Source organism: Rhinatrema bivittatum, chromosome 7 (assembly GCF_901001135.1).
Source record: "Rhinatrema bivittatum chromosome 7, aRhiBiv1.1, whole genome shotgun sequence".
Taxonomy (NCBI): domain Eukaryota; kingdom Metazoa; phylum Chordata; class Amphibia; order Gymnophiona; family Rhinatrematidae; genus Rhinatrema; species Rhinatrema bivittatum.
This window is the reverse complement of record NC_042621.1, coordinates 301,106,839-301,121,749: the sequence shown is the minus strand read 5'-3', so window position 1 is coordinate 301,121,749 and position 14,911 is coordinate 301,106,839. Positions and strand designations below refer to the sequence as shown.

The window sequence follows — 14,911 nt, the reverse complement described above, 5'->3', positions numbered from 1 at the left end:
CTGGATGTCACTTGGATGCAGATACGGTGCTGCTCTCTAAATTGGTGGTGGGGTGGAGGGGAATTAGGGCTGGAGGGTACTGGAAGTCAATAGTAACAGGTGGGAGAGAGAAAAAGGGAAAAAAAAAAAGGATAAAGTGCTTAGCTTGCTGGGCAGACTAGATGGGCCGTTTGGTCTTCTTCTGCCGACATTTCTATGTTTCTATGAATCCTCTGTTTTTCCCCACCATGCACGGAGCACCATCAGTACACACCGAAATAAGTTTATCCATCGGTAGATTTTTTTCTTTAGCGAGCTCAGTGAAAGACTTGAATAAATCCTCCCCTCTTGTTGTCCCTTTCATAAGCAAAACAGCAAGACTTTCCTCACGTAGTGTGTCACCGACAGCATACCTTGCAATCACGTGCCGCTTTATATTTGACCGTTTCATCGATGCAATTTTATCATTGCATATTAGACACACTGCAGAACCTGCTCTCTCCACAAAGGCGAACTCCTCTGTCCATTCCTGCTGAAAAGTACGATACTCCTCATCTTTTTTTCTTTTAGCCATCTTCTTCGATAAAAGGGTTTCTGCAATTACCGTATTTTTCGCTCCATAAGGCGCACCTGGGATTCAGAGGGGGTAAATTTAAAAAAATTTGTGCTAAACCGGCTCTGTCCCCGGGCATCTGTGCGTCTTATGGAGCAAATTAGGGGAGAGCATAACATTTTTTTTCTCCCCATTTTGTTTTTGGGTCTGGGGAGGGCCATTTCGGTTCACTTCCCAGATCAGAAAACTTTTATCTTTCTCTTTCTGTGGGTAACCCCTCCCCCCCCCCAAAAAAAACATCCCAACCCTTTAAATTAATTAATAACCCCCCCACCCTCCTGACCCCCCCAAGACCTGCCAAATTAATTAACTACAGCCCCCCACCCTCCTGACCCCCCCAAGACCTGCCAAATTAATTTACTACAACCCCCCACCCTCCTGACCCCCCAAAGACCTGCCAAAAGTCACTGGTGGTCCAGCGGGGTCCAGGAGCGATCTCCTGGACTTGGGCTGTCGGCTGCCAGTAGTCAAAATGGCACCGACGGCCCTTTGCTCTCACTATGTCACTGGGGTCGACCAATGGCAGCGGTAGCCCCTGTGACATAGTAAGGGCAAAGGGCCGTCGGGTGCCAGTAATCAAAATGGTGTCGACAGCCCTTTGCCCTTACTATGTCACAGGGGCTACCGCTGCCATTGGTCGACCCCAGTGACATAGTGAGGGCAAAGGGCCGTCGGCGCCATTTTGACTACTGGCAGCCGACAGCCCAAGTCCAGGAGATCACTCCCGGACCGCTCCTGGACCCCCTGCTGGACCACCAGGGACTTTTGGCAGATCTTGGGGGGTCAGGAGGGTGGGGGGTTGTAGTAAATTAATTTTGGAGGTCTTGGGGGGGCGTCAGGAGGGTGGGGGATTTTGTTAGATTTTTACTTTTTTATTAAAGATTTGTCTGCAAGCCAGATGCAGCCATCAAAAGAGCCACATCTGGCTCGCGAGCCATAGATTCCTGACCCCTGGTTTAAAGGCTACTTTATCCTTTTTGCATAAGTTTGAACTATTATACCAAAACAATCTACTTCTTTATTTTGTAGTACTAAGAGCAGCCCCTGATGAAGATTACGAAACACAGACTGTGTCGGGTGGGCAGAGCAGAGCTGATAGCATTTAATGCTCTAGCATTACCTTAAGGATAAGTGTCTTTTGTATACCTTATAAAAAGTTCTTTAAGAGTTAATAAGTGGCTTCATGGACACAAGTGTTTAACCCCGTGATTAAAATCGCCGAGCAAGTTTATTGTTACACTTTGCAATGAAAGAATTGTATTATTCATAAGTGAACAAGACACAAAACATTTCTTTACGTTTGTGCTTTCTGCTCGATTATGAGGGTTATCACTTGAATTATAAAAAAGTGGCATTTATAAATAGATGTGGTTCATTTATTTTCATATGGTTATTGTTTTTGACATAAAGAGCCACTCCTCCCCCTTTTTTGTCCTCTCTGTCCTTCCTTAACAAGTTATAGCCCGGTATGGCCGAATCCCAATCATGGGATTCCGTGAACCACGTCTCCGTGACAGCAACAAGCCATTAGGGCTTGCAGATCTGGGATTTTATTGCCCAAACTATAAGCATTTGTGCTCATAGCTTTCCAACTTTTCTTGTTCAGGTTACTGCTTTTCTTGGACTCCTTTTGTGACTTATTTAGCTGACTTTTGTTATCCACTTCACCTTTTTCCTTTGCATTTGTATTTGGGGGGTGACATTCTAATTTCCTTCTGCCACCCCCGGCATCTAGTTTAAATGCCTTATGACATATGATTTGAATTTATCACTTAGGATTCTTTTTCCTGCCACAGACAGATGTAAACCATCTTTGACAAAGAACTTTTTACTGTTCCATACACCCCCAATATATCCAAAACTTTGTTCTTTACATCAGGATTTGAGCCATACATTGAAGTTATCAATATGGCATAGCCTCTCCTTCCCCTTTCCATGAACAGGTAACACTTCTGAAAAGGCAATGGTGGTCGCCATGTGACTAATCTGCTTCGCTAGAGACTGGAAATCTCTCTGTACCACAAAGTCGTTGGCTCCCAGATGGATGATAATATCAGCTTTAGAGTCTTTGCTTTCTTCTTTGATCGCTTTGACTATCTGAATAGCATTTCTGCTGGCCGATGATTCTGGGAGGCTTTTAACTGTAGTGTTTCTCTCGTAAAGAGTTCCCAAATTAGTGCCTCTGATAACAGAGTCACCCAGCACTATGAGCTTTTTCCTTTGGTTATTGATTGTATTATGGAATTTCTGTATGCACTGGGTTTCTTCTTTCTTTTCAGATACCACTTCAATCTCTTTCACAAGAGCTTCTTCATTATCTAATACAGAGAAGGCATTTGTACTTGTTTTACTTGAAAGAGCGTGTCTCCGCATCACATACTCTACCAAAGCCCACTGTAATCCCATTGTGTTTTGGGTTCCTTAATGCCCTGTGTGAGTGGGGGGAGGGGGGTAGACATGTGGGCTGCACAGTTGTGAAGGATGGGTGTCTGTGGGTCACTGTAAACCCCTTTTTCCTTGACTTTTGTTTTTTCTGTGGTAATGGGGAATTAATTCCTGAACACTGTAAAGTGGGTGAAACTTTCTTTATTGTAGCTAATTCAGCTTTAACTTCAGCCAGCCCCTTTTTCAAGGAAGAGAGTTCTGAACAAATGGGGCAAGCCTTAAGTTTCCAGATGATTTCCCTCAGAATAAAGGCTCCACAACAGTTACACTGGATAGTCCTCATTTTGGTAAATTTATTTGATGGATAACACCTAAATTACCAAATTTCCAATTTATCTTGTTGCCAATTATTTATTCAGGTAGACTATATCAGAAAAACAAACCCAGGGGTGGGTGGGTAGAGGGGCAGGGTGTGAGGGAGTTAAACAGTTAACACTTTTCCAGGGCTGTTCTCTGGACACTGTATCTGCTATTGATTTTGAACAGACCCTCCCCCAGATTGGCTAGCTAAGTTAAGCTTTTTCCTTAGCTCTTCACAAGAATCTGCAGTTATGGCTGTCTCCTTGAAGTTCAAAGCAGACTATTTATACCACTGTAAGAGGGGGTACTTTTAACTCGGCATGGAATTTGATGGGGGGGAGGGTTACATACATAGTAGGCGGTACAAACAGGAAAGTACACATCACTGAAGATTTTCTGTCATTTCAATTGATGAAAGGTACAAGAGGAGTTGATTTGTACAATGCACTCTCTACCTAGCTTGTCTGAAGCTAGGTAGAGAGTGCAACAAGCTAAGGCGAGATTACATTGTAAAAATCTCAACTTTGTGTACCTTTCCTCATTCCAAATCACATCAAATCTTCACTAATGTGTACTGTGCTGCTCGCACATGTCACTGTGAATGTAAAACTGGCCACAAAACCCTAGACCACCACCAAAACCTCTCCTCGAGTTACAAGTTGACCCTCCTACAGTGATATAGTTGACTTATATGAAAGCTTTATAAAGAGGTTGTCAATGCCTTCCTTCCCCCCACCCCAGAGTAGCCCAAAATAAGGAAATGCCTGTCTGAGCACTTCACAGGCACAATAAATGTAACATACGCTTCACAGGTGCAATAAATCTAACACACGCATTACAGTCAGCATGCATTGAGTTAACTCAACAATTACCCTAACAATTATCCTTATCACAGGCATTATTCATATGAAATTTATAGCATTTAGTTTGTAAACCTTTGTTCACTAATACTGAAACCTGGTGTAATGTGCTCTCACCTTTTCATTGTTTTTGACTGTACAGAAGATTTCCAATTGTATTGTCGGTTGTCCTGTCCCATCCAGCACTTTTTTCCCAGCTATCCTGGAGATTATGGGACTCTTTGAGAATTCAGAAAACCAATTCGCCTTCAATGTAAAAATAAATTGATTGCTGATAAGAATTCTTAACGTATTTCAATGTACCCTTTGGGCATAAAAATCATTCTAAATAAGTTTATTTTCCTTGGTAATTTTGAAGTTTGCCCACATCAAACTATCTGCTTCCTCCCCACCACTCTTTAACCCTGTTGGACTCCATCATAGGTTCCTGTTCTGCCATCTGATGATGAGAACTTCCACAATTGTATCAGTCTATAATAAAATCTGTTGGCCCTCTTTGATGGGCTTCTGATGTATTTTTGTCCTCACACAGTATCTAAGCTAACCAACTGACTGCAAATCATAAAGCAAATGTTGCTTACCTGTAACAGGTGTTCTCACAGGACAGCAGGATGTTAGTCCTCACATATGGGTGACATCATCAGGATGGAGCCCTATCACGGAAAACTTCTGTCAAAGTTTCCAGAACTTTGACTGGCCCCTACTGGGCATGCCTAGCATGGCACTAACCCTGCAGCCAGCAGGGGTCCCCCTTCAGTCTTATTTGAAAGCTAAGGCAGTGCCGACAAATAAAATAACAAAACGTTACGAACCCAACACCACAGGGCGGTGGGCAGGTTTCGTGAGGACTAACATCCTGCTGTCCTGTGAGAACACTTGTTACAGGTAAGCAACATTTGCTTTCTCACAGGACAAGCAGGATGGTAGTCCTCACATATGGGGGAGTACCGAGCTGAGGATTTCCGAACATGTACCAAATGTACCCAAAGGAGTGCAACAGGCTCAACAACTGGGGCGGAATTTGGTAGAGGGCATCCTGAGCCCCACCGGGCAGGCGGAAGGGTGTTGGTACTTCACGTTGTAGGTTACGAAGGACAGACTGGCCAAAGATGGAATCTTGTCTTCCGGCTTTGTCCAAGCAATAGTGGGCTGCAAAGGTGTGGAAAGAGCTCCAGGTAGCAGCCCTGCAAATGTCAGGAAGCGGCACCGATCGTAGGTGGGCTACTGAAGTTGCCAAGGCCCTCACAGAGTGTGCTTAAACACGGTCTTGGAATGGAATGCCCGCTTACTGATAGCAGAAAGATATGCAGTCCGCCAACCAGGAGGAGAGAGTCTGCTTACCCACAGGCTTCCCTAACTTGTTAGGGTGGAAAGAGACGAACAATTGAGTGCTTTCCCTGTGGGCAGCTGTACGGTCTAGGTAAAACGCTAGAGCCCGTTTACAGTCAAGGGTATGCAGAGCCTGTTCTCCTGGGTTGGCATGGGGCCTGGGAAAAAAGGTAGGTAGTATAATGGATTGATTAATGTGAAACTCCGATACTACCTTAGGCAAGAATTTAGGGTGAGTGTGGAGTACCACCCAGTCCTGCAGAAGTTTAGTGTAAGGCGGATAGGTAACTAGAGCCTGCAATTCACTAACTCTGCGAGCTGAAGTGATAGCCAAAAGGAAAATCACTTTCCATGTGAGATATTTTAGGTCACAGGAGTGAAGAGGCTCGAACAGTGGTTTTATGAGCCGACCCAAAACCAGGTCCCAAAAAGGGGCCGGAGGACGTAGTGGGGGCTTGATATGGAGCAAGCCCTTCAAAAAGCGTGTTACCAGGGTTTGTACTGATATAGGGACGTCCCCGACACCTTTATGGAAGGCGGCTACCGCACTGACAGGTATTCTGATGGAAGAAGTCTTTAGACCTGACTCAGATAGATGCCAGAGATAGTCCAGAAACTTCAGGATTGGACAGAAAAAGGGGTCAAGGGACTGAGAAGAGCACCATGACGTGAACCTTTTCCATTTGTAAGAGTAAGATTTTCTCATGGAAGGCTTCCGTGAAGCAATCAAGTCACAGGAAACTGATTCAGAAAGGTTAAGTGGTTGAAGGATTAATCTTTCAACATCCATGCCGTCAGGGATAAGGCTTGAAGATTGGGATGGCGTAGGCTCCCGTCGTTCTGAGTGATCAGAAGCGGGTCCTTTCCCAAAGGAATGTGCCTGCGGATGGAGAGATCCTGAAGTACTGGAAACCACACTTGGCGTGGCCAGTGAGATGGTGTCAGGATCATGGTTCCCTTGTCGTGACATAACTTCACGAGAGTCTTTGAGAGAAGAGGAAGTGGAGGGAATGCATAGAGCAGACCGGTTGCTCACGAGAGGGAGAATGCGTCTCTGGGTCGAGAGAGTTTGCTGCGAATGAGAGAGCAGTAGTTTTCCACTTTGCAGTTTTGTGGGGACGCAAAGAGGTCTATTCAAGGATACCCCCATTGTTGAAAAATGGAGTTCGCTACCGAGGGGTTGAGAGACCACTCGTGCGGTTGAAAGACGTGACTCAGCTTGTATGCCTGCACATTGTCCACTCCCGGTAAGTAGGTGGCCCCAAGGTACATCGAATGGGAGAGAGCTTCCGCCCAGATCTGTGCAGCTTCTTGACACAGAAGGAAGGAGCCTGAACCTCCCTGCTTGTTGATGTACCTCATGGCCACCTGGTTGCCTGTTGAATCAGGATGACCTGATTTGAGAGGCGATCCTGAAAAGCCCTGAGAGCATATCTGATTGCTCGAAGTTCCAGGAAATTTATTTGGTGTTTGGCTTCCTCTGGAGACCAAGAGCCTTTTGTCTTCAGATCTGCTACGTGGGCTCCCCACCCGAGGTTGGAAGCGTCGGTGGTGAGAATGATTTGAGGATTTGGAACCTGGAAGGGCAATCCCTGGAGGAGATTGGTCTGATTTTTCCATCAGGCGAGAGACAGACGGAGTGAGTCGGTGACGTGGACAATGGTCGACAGAGGCTGAATAGCTTGAGTCCATTGAGACCTCAGAGTCCAGTGCATGAGTCTCATAGCAAGCGGGCCATTGGTGTGACATGGACTGAGGACACCATGTGTCCCAGGAGGACGAGAAATTGGCATGCAGTCGCAGAGTGCTGAGATTGCAGCTGGTAAGCAAGAGATACAAGAGTCAGTGCTCGTTGTTGAGGTAGGAAAGCCTTTGCCTGTAAGGTGTCAAAGTCTGTCCCAATGAATGACAGGTTTGAGATGGGACTAAGTAGGATTTGTCGTAATTGACAAGAAATCCTAATGAAATTAGCGTCTGTAAGGTTAGATTGAGGGACGACAGAGCAGCTTGCTGAGTGGGAGCCCTGATTAACCAGTCATCCAGATAGGTGTAGACATGAACACCTTGTGTCCTGAGGAAGGCTGCAACGACTACGAGGCATTTTGTAAAGACTCGTGGTGCAGACGCTAGGCCAAATGGAAGCACTCTGTATTGATAGTGCTTGGGGCCTACTAGGATCCCAGGTACTTGCGATGAGCTGGACGTATCGCAATGTGGGTGTATGCATCCTGGAGGTCCAGAAAGCAGAGCCAGTCTCATAGAAACATAGAAACATAGAAATGACGGCAGAAGAAGACCAAATGGCCCATCCAGTCTGCCCAGCAAGCTTCCCTCATTTCTTCTCCCATACTTATCTGTTTCTCTTAGCTCTTGGTTCTAATTCCCTTCCACCCCCGCCATTAATGTAGAGAGCGGTGATGGAGCTGCATCCAAGTGAAATATCTAGCTTGATTAGTTAGAGGTAGTAGGGGTAGTAACCGCCGCAATAAGCAAGCTACACCCATGCTTATTTGTTTTTACCCAGATTATGTTATACAGCCCTTATTGGTTGTTTATCTTCTCCCCTGCCGTTGAAGCAGGGAGCTATGCTGGATATGCATGAGGTATCAGTTTTTTTCTTCTCCCCTGCCGTTGAAGCAGAGAGCTATGCTGGATATGCATCGAAAGTGAAGTATCAGGCACATTTGGTTTGGGGTAGTAACCGCCGTAACAAGCCAGCTACTCCCCGCTTTGTGAGTGTGAATCCTTTTTTCTTCTCCCCTGCCGTTGAAGTTATGCTGGATATGCGTGAAGTATCAGTTTTTCTTTTCCCCTGCCGTTGAAGCAGAGAGCTATGCTGGAAATTCGTGATGTATCAGTCTTTCTCCCATGCTGTTGAAGCAGAGAGCCATGCTGGATATGCGTCGAGAGTGAAGTATCAGGTACATTTGGTTTGGGGTAGTAACCGCCATAACAAGCCAGCTACTCCCCGCTTTGTGAGTGCGAACCCTTTTTTCTTCTCCCCTGCCGTTTAAGCAGAGAGCTCTGCTGGATGTGTGAAGTAACAGTTTTTCTTTTCCCCTGCTGTTGAAGCAGAGAACTATGCTGGATATGCATTGAAAGTGAAGTATAAGAATGGAGTGATCAAGCTAGTTGAAAGGCATCAGGAGGTGGAGGTAGTAATTTGGATATTTGGTTTGGGGTAGTAACCGCCGTAACAAGCCAGCTACTCCCGTCTTTGTGAGTGCAAATCCTTTTTTCCACATTTCCTCTTGCTGTTGAAGCTTAGAGTGATGTTGGAGTCACAGTAACCATGTGTATGTTTATTGAATAAGGGTATTGTCTCCAGGCAGTAGCCATCATTCTGGCGAGTCACCCACTCTTCATTGGCGGCCTCTTGACTTTATGGATCCACAGTGTTTATCCCACGCCCCTTTGAAGTCCTTCACAGTTCTGGTCTTCACCACTTCCTCCGGAAGGGCATTCCAGGCATCCACCACCCTCTCCGTGAAGAAATACTTCCTGACATTGGTTCTGAATCTTCCTCCCTGGAGCTTCAAATCGTGACCCCTGGTTCTGCTGATTTTTTTCTTATGGTAAAGGTTTGTTGTTGCCTTTGGATCATTAAAACCTTTCAAGTATCTGAAAGTCTGTATCATATCACCTCTGCTCCTCCTTTCCTCCAGGGTGTACATATTTAGATTCTTCAATCTCTCCTCGTACGTCATGCGATGAAGATCCTCCACCTTCCTGGTCGCCCTTCTCTGTACCGCTTCCATCTTGTCTTTGTCTTTTGTAGATACGGTCTCCAGAACTGAACACAGTACTCCAGGTGAGGCCTCACCAAGGACCTGTACAAGGGAATAATCACTTCCCTTTTCTTACTCGATATTCCTCTCTCTATGCAGCCCAGCATTCTTCTGGCTTTTGCTATCGCCTTGTCGCATTGTTTCGCAGACTTCATATCATTAGACACTATCACCCCAAGGTCCCTCTCCTGCTCCGTGCACGTCAGCCTTTCCCCCCCCATCGAATACAGTTCATTCGGATTTCCGCTCCCCATATGCATGACTTTGCACTTCTTGGCATTGAATCTCAGCTGCCATATCTTCGACCACTCTTCCAGTTTCCTTAGATCCCGTCTCATTCTCTCCACTCCTTCCGGCGTGTCCACTCTGTTGCAGATCTTAGTGTCATCCGCAAAAAGACAAACCTTACCTTCTATCCCGTCCGCAATGTCGCTCACAAAGATATTGAACAGGACCGGTCCCAACACCGATCCTTGCGGTACACCACTTAAAACCGCTCTCTCTTCAGAGAAGGTTCCGTTTACCATCACACATTGTCTTCTGTCCGTCAACCAATTTGCAATCCAGGTCACCACCTTGTCACTCACTCCCAAGCTTCTCGTTTTATTCACCAGTCTCCTGTGCTGGAACACGCCTTCAACCCTTCTCCCTTCTTACCTATCTTATGGATGTCTTCAATCAGATCTCTGTCCAGCTCTTCCTTTTGGTTTGGAGGCCTGTAAACCACTCCAATATAAATGGACACTCCGTCATCTTTTTTTAGGTCGACCCATAGAGCTTCTTCTTTACCCCAACTTCCTTGTAGCTCAGATGCTTGGATGTTGTTTCTGACATAAAGAGCCACACCTCCCCCTTTTCTATCCTCTCTGTCCTTCCTTAACAAGTTGTAGCCTGGTATTGTTGTATCCCATTCATGAGATTCTGTGAACCATGTTTCTGTGATAGCAACAATGTCCAATTCTGCCTCAGCCATTAGGGCCTGCAGATCTGGGATTTTATTTCCCAAACTATGAGCATTTGTGGTCATAGCCTTCCAGGTACTCTCTTTAAGGTTATTGCTTTTCCTGGACTCCTTATGAGATATTAGTTGAGATTTGTTATTCACTTTACTCTTTCTGTTTGTAGTTGTGCCACTGTTGACAGAGTTATCCATCTCAATTAGATTTTTCTTTTGGTTATGGATCTTGAAATACTGCATGCATTGTGTCCTCTTTGTAGAAGAGGTAGGAGCGTTCCCAAGGTGACCAGCTTGAACTTTTCTCGCTGGAGGTACTTGTTGAGGGCCCGTAGGTCCAGAATAGGAAGGACGCATCCCGATTTTTGGGGGATTAGGAAGTATCGGGAATAGAACCGTAGGTCTTGCTGAGAGTATGGAATGGGTTCTATTACTCGACTGGAGAAGGAGGGAAATCTCTTGATCCAGAAGAATGGAGTGTTCGGATGTTCTCCACGTCTGTAGAGGTGGAGAGTCCAATGGCAGGGCGAGAAAGTTCAGATGGTAATCCTGAGCAATGATTGCCAATACCCATTGGTCGGATGTGATTGAATGCCACATGTTGTGGAAGTGGCACAATCGACCCCCCCCCCACTGGTATGTGCGACAGAGCAATCTGGCTGCTGCTCTCTAAGTGGAAGTCAAAAACCGGAAGCAGGTCCTGGTTGAGGAGCTGCTTGTGGTTTTTGTTTACAGGCTTGACGAGACTGCAGTTTTTTATAAGGTCTCGTGGCACAGGATCTGGTTTGTGGCGGGTAAGACTTCTTCGGGCAGAAGAAAGACTTCTTAGAGTCCTTTCTGAAGGGCTGTTTTGAGGAGAAGTTGGAAAGCATCAAAGAGAGCTGTCTTAAAGTCTCATGATGGTCATTTAATTCTGCCACCGTCCGTTGAATCTGTTCGCCAAACAGATTATCTCCGACACAAGGCAGGTCAGATAACCGGTCTTGTACTTCTGGGTGAAGGTCAGAAAACTTGAGCCAGGCCCACCGTCTCGCCGAAATAGCAGCTGCAGACACTCTGGTAGAAGTGTCAAAAATATCATAAGATGTTCTAATCTCATGCTTGCCTGCCTCAAAACCCTTGTTTACTAGGGTTTGTAGTTGTTCTTGAAATTGCTGAGGGAGTCTGAAAAATCCTGTATCTGCTTAAAATTTACCCTGTTATATTGGGTCATATAAAGCTGATAGGCGGCAATTCAGGAAATGAGCATGGCTCCTTGGAATACTCGATGACCAATGTTATCTAGGAACTTCTGTTCCTTTCCAGGAGGAACAGAGGAGTGAGGCTTTGACCTTTTCGCCCTCTTTTGTGCAGACTCTACCACAACAGAGTGGTGATCAAACTGTGATTTTTGAAAACCTGGGGCTGACTGTACCAAATAGGTAGTGTCAGCTTTCCTGTGTACTGGAGCAATTGATCCAGGATGTTCCCAGTTCTTCTTGAGGAGATCAAGAAGGACCTGATGGATGGGAATAGAGGTGATTACCTTGGGGGCATCCAGGAATTGGAGCAACTCCATCATCTGGTGCCTATCATCCTGTTCCGTCTGTAATTGGAAGGGAACCAATTCAGACATTTCCTTCACAAAATGTATAAAGGAAAGGTCCTCTGGGGGAGAACGCTTTCTACTCTCAGTGGGTGAAGGTAAATCATCAGTGTCTGTTGAGGTATCATCACCCCAGGTATCATAAGGATCCGCACCCATCCTGTAGGGGGCTGAAGGCTTCAACCTGACAGAGGACAACCTGAAACTCCTGCCAAACAGGACTTCATGTACCAGAATTCCCTGCTTCATGACGGGTTTACTTACAGTCTGCAATACAGCTGTAATTAGGACATTGAGAAACTCTCTGTCAGCACATTGCACATTTTCATTTTTGGCTTCGTTGTTCTTATTCTCTGATAAGCTTTCACTGCTGTAACCTAGATTAGAACAATGGATGTATTATGTGAAGGGCTGTATTGCTGCAGACTCGCAAATTCCTTTCCAGAACTGCAAGTCCCGACAGCCTCTCCTGCAGAAATTTCACGAAGGTTCCAGGTTGTCTAAGGAGGGGGTCAGTAGCCCCTCAGCCGGGATATGCTTGCTCAGCAATGCGTAGAACGCATGTGTAAAAGATAAGAAATGTGGAATGTATAAAAGCCAGCTCCTGAAGGGGAGGGGCACGCAGATTTCTGAGCCATTGTTCTCAGCTGTGTCTTGCATGCAATAAAAGTCTTTCTTTTCGGACCAGGTGTCTGGGGCCTCTTTTCTGACGGTAACATTCCCTCTAGGAACTAGAGGGGGACAGGGTGATTGGATACCTGAAGGACCCAGTCTAGGTCCGAAGGAATCGGAGGAATTATCGGAAGCACCAAAGATGGCATCGAAGGCATCGATGGATGACTCGGTGGTGCCGACGGACGTATCGGCACCGATGGATGGGTCAGTGGCGAGGGACGTATTGGCATCGATGGCTGAGGCAGAACTCCCAATGGAGGGATGCGGAACAGTGTTTCTCCTCCTGATGATGCTGTCAGTGGGGAGGGCATCGGAGCCATCGGAGACCCGGAATCCATCGGTGGAAAAGCGGCCATAAGCGCTTCCGTCCTGGATAGCAGCGGTGCCAGCGCTGCTGGAATCGGGTCGATGATCAGGTCCACAGGCGGTGCTGGTGTCGGAGGAACCTGAAGATGTTGCATCGCCTTGTCGATGGCCTCCTGAACCATCTGGTCCAGTTCTTCTCGGAGACCTGGAGCAAACAGCCCTGGCTCCAGAACAGAAGGAGGCAGAGGCATAGCCGGAGGGACCACCGTTAAAGGCGGAGTCACGGCTCCCGATCCCTGATCGGGTGAGGGTTGCCTCTGTGACCAGGTCACAGGAATGGTCAGTGCCTTTCCTGGACGGGGTTTCTTCGACAGCGGGTTCGGACGATGGCGAGGTTGATGATTTCGCTCCCTCGATGGTCCGAGTTTTACGGTGTCGATAGCAATGTTTCTCCCCTGCGATCCCCTCGATCCTGAGGGGGAGTAGAGGGTGTCGATGGCCGAGAAGTCGTCTACGCCGGTCGGTCACCGGTTGGCGGTCGATGCTGGTGCAAAGATGACGGTGCCGGTTCTGACGACGTCGATGCAATGGACAGAGTCAAGGTTTGAGCATGGAAGAGAAGCTCCATCTTCTCCATTCTGGCCTTGCGACCCTTCGGTGTCATTAGGGCACACTTGGTGCAGGTCAAGACATCGTGCTCACGTCCATTACACAGACTTTATGGGGGTCTGTGATAGTCATGGTGCGGGTACAGTCCGGGCACAGACGAAACCCCACCATGGCCTTGGAAAAAAAATCGAGCCGCAGTACGGTCGACGGCCAATAGGCCGCGAGGGCCAAACTCGACAGTAATCGACGGAAAACGGGTAAAAACTTACTGGAGTACAGCGGACTGAGAAAAGTTAGAGGAGGGACCCCGTGGGGCAATTTAACTTTTAGTAATTCCGTGAGGAAAATTCCTGTCAGGAATCTCCTTAGAGCTCCTTTACCGCGAGGCTACTGCTGCGCGGAAAAAAGAAGACTGAAGGGGGACCCTTGCTGGCTGCAGTGTTAGTGCCATGCTGGGCATGCCCAGTAGGGGCCAGTCAAAGTTCTGGAAACTTTGACAGAAGTTTTCCATGATTGGGCTCCATCCTGATGATGTCACCCATATGTGAGGACTACCATCCTGCTTGTCCTGTGAGAACATAAACTTACTTAATGTAAGCAGATCAGGTCACATATGCTAACAGGTCAAACAGTAGGTGAGACTGGTCACACAGATCTATAAGAAAACAACTCTCTTACTATGTAAAGATGGGATGCAAATCTCCTCAGCCTATAACTTCATCAATAGCCTTTGAAAAAGATGCCATAGAAATGTTTTAGATTTTTGTGTGTTAGGGTTATTATATCTCAGTAGTAGATAGGCATGAAACATCTTGCACAGTTAAAATCATAAATCCTACAATATACACAATACAGTTTTAAAGGGGAAACAAAACAAAACCTCAAGTCAACTCTAAATGCAGTCTGTTATGCTATTCTTTCAGTAATTTTGCAAGTACAAAAAAAACTGACCTTCTCTTAATTAACAAATGCAAATTGCTATGCTAAACATTCACGTATGATAAGTTCAAATATATGAAGGTACATAAAATCCCAACTTCCTAGTTTGTATAATAAGAGTCTTAGGTCCTGAAGGCCTCTCTGCATTTTAATGCTGACAGCTAGCATTTCAGAATTTTGACTTAAATAAAAAGTCTTTGTCAAAGGATAAATCTTCTCAAGAGCTGGCCACTGCTGTGATCACCCACAAGCTCAAAACAGAGCTGGAACGCCCTAGTTAATGACACACTGTCGCCAATTTGATCAATCCACAATTACTGCATCTCCCCAAAGGCTTTTGTTTTTAACTTGGCAGTTTCCTCTTGCTCCTTTTGGGCTTCCAATTCAATGAGAACCAGCCTCTATTGGGCTACGATGCCATGAACTTTCATTACCAACTAGTATGTTTTTTTCCCTTTTTTCACAGCCCTCTTCCATCTCTGCTCAGATATCAGAGCAACTGCTCTTAACCAGGGGCCATAAACCACA

General features: G+C 46.2%; 1 protein-coding gene across 1 annotated transcript in view; it reads right to left on the bottom strand.

Moving 5' to 3' along the window:
• The window catches only part of ENO4 (enolase 4), a 291,356-nt gene that overhangs the window by 253,697 nt on the left and 22,748 nt on the right, over positions 1-14,911 (bottom strand). The window contains exon 4 of the mRNA XM_029610746.1: positions 4,315-4,443. Coding sequence (XP_029466606.1) covers positions 4,315-4,443 — 129 coding nt within the window. The remainder of the gene's footprint in view (positions 1-4,314; positions 4,444-14,911) is intronic.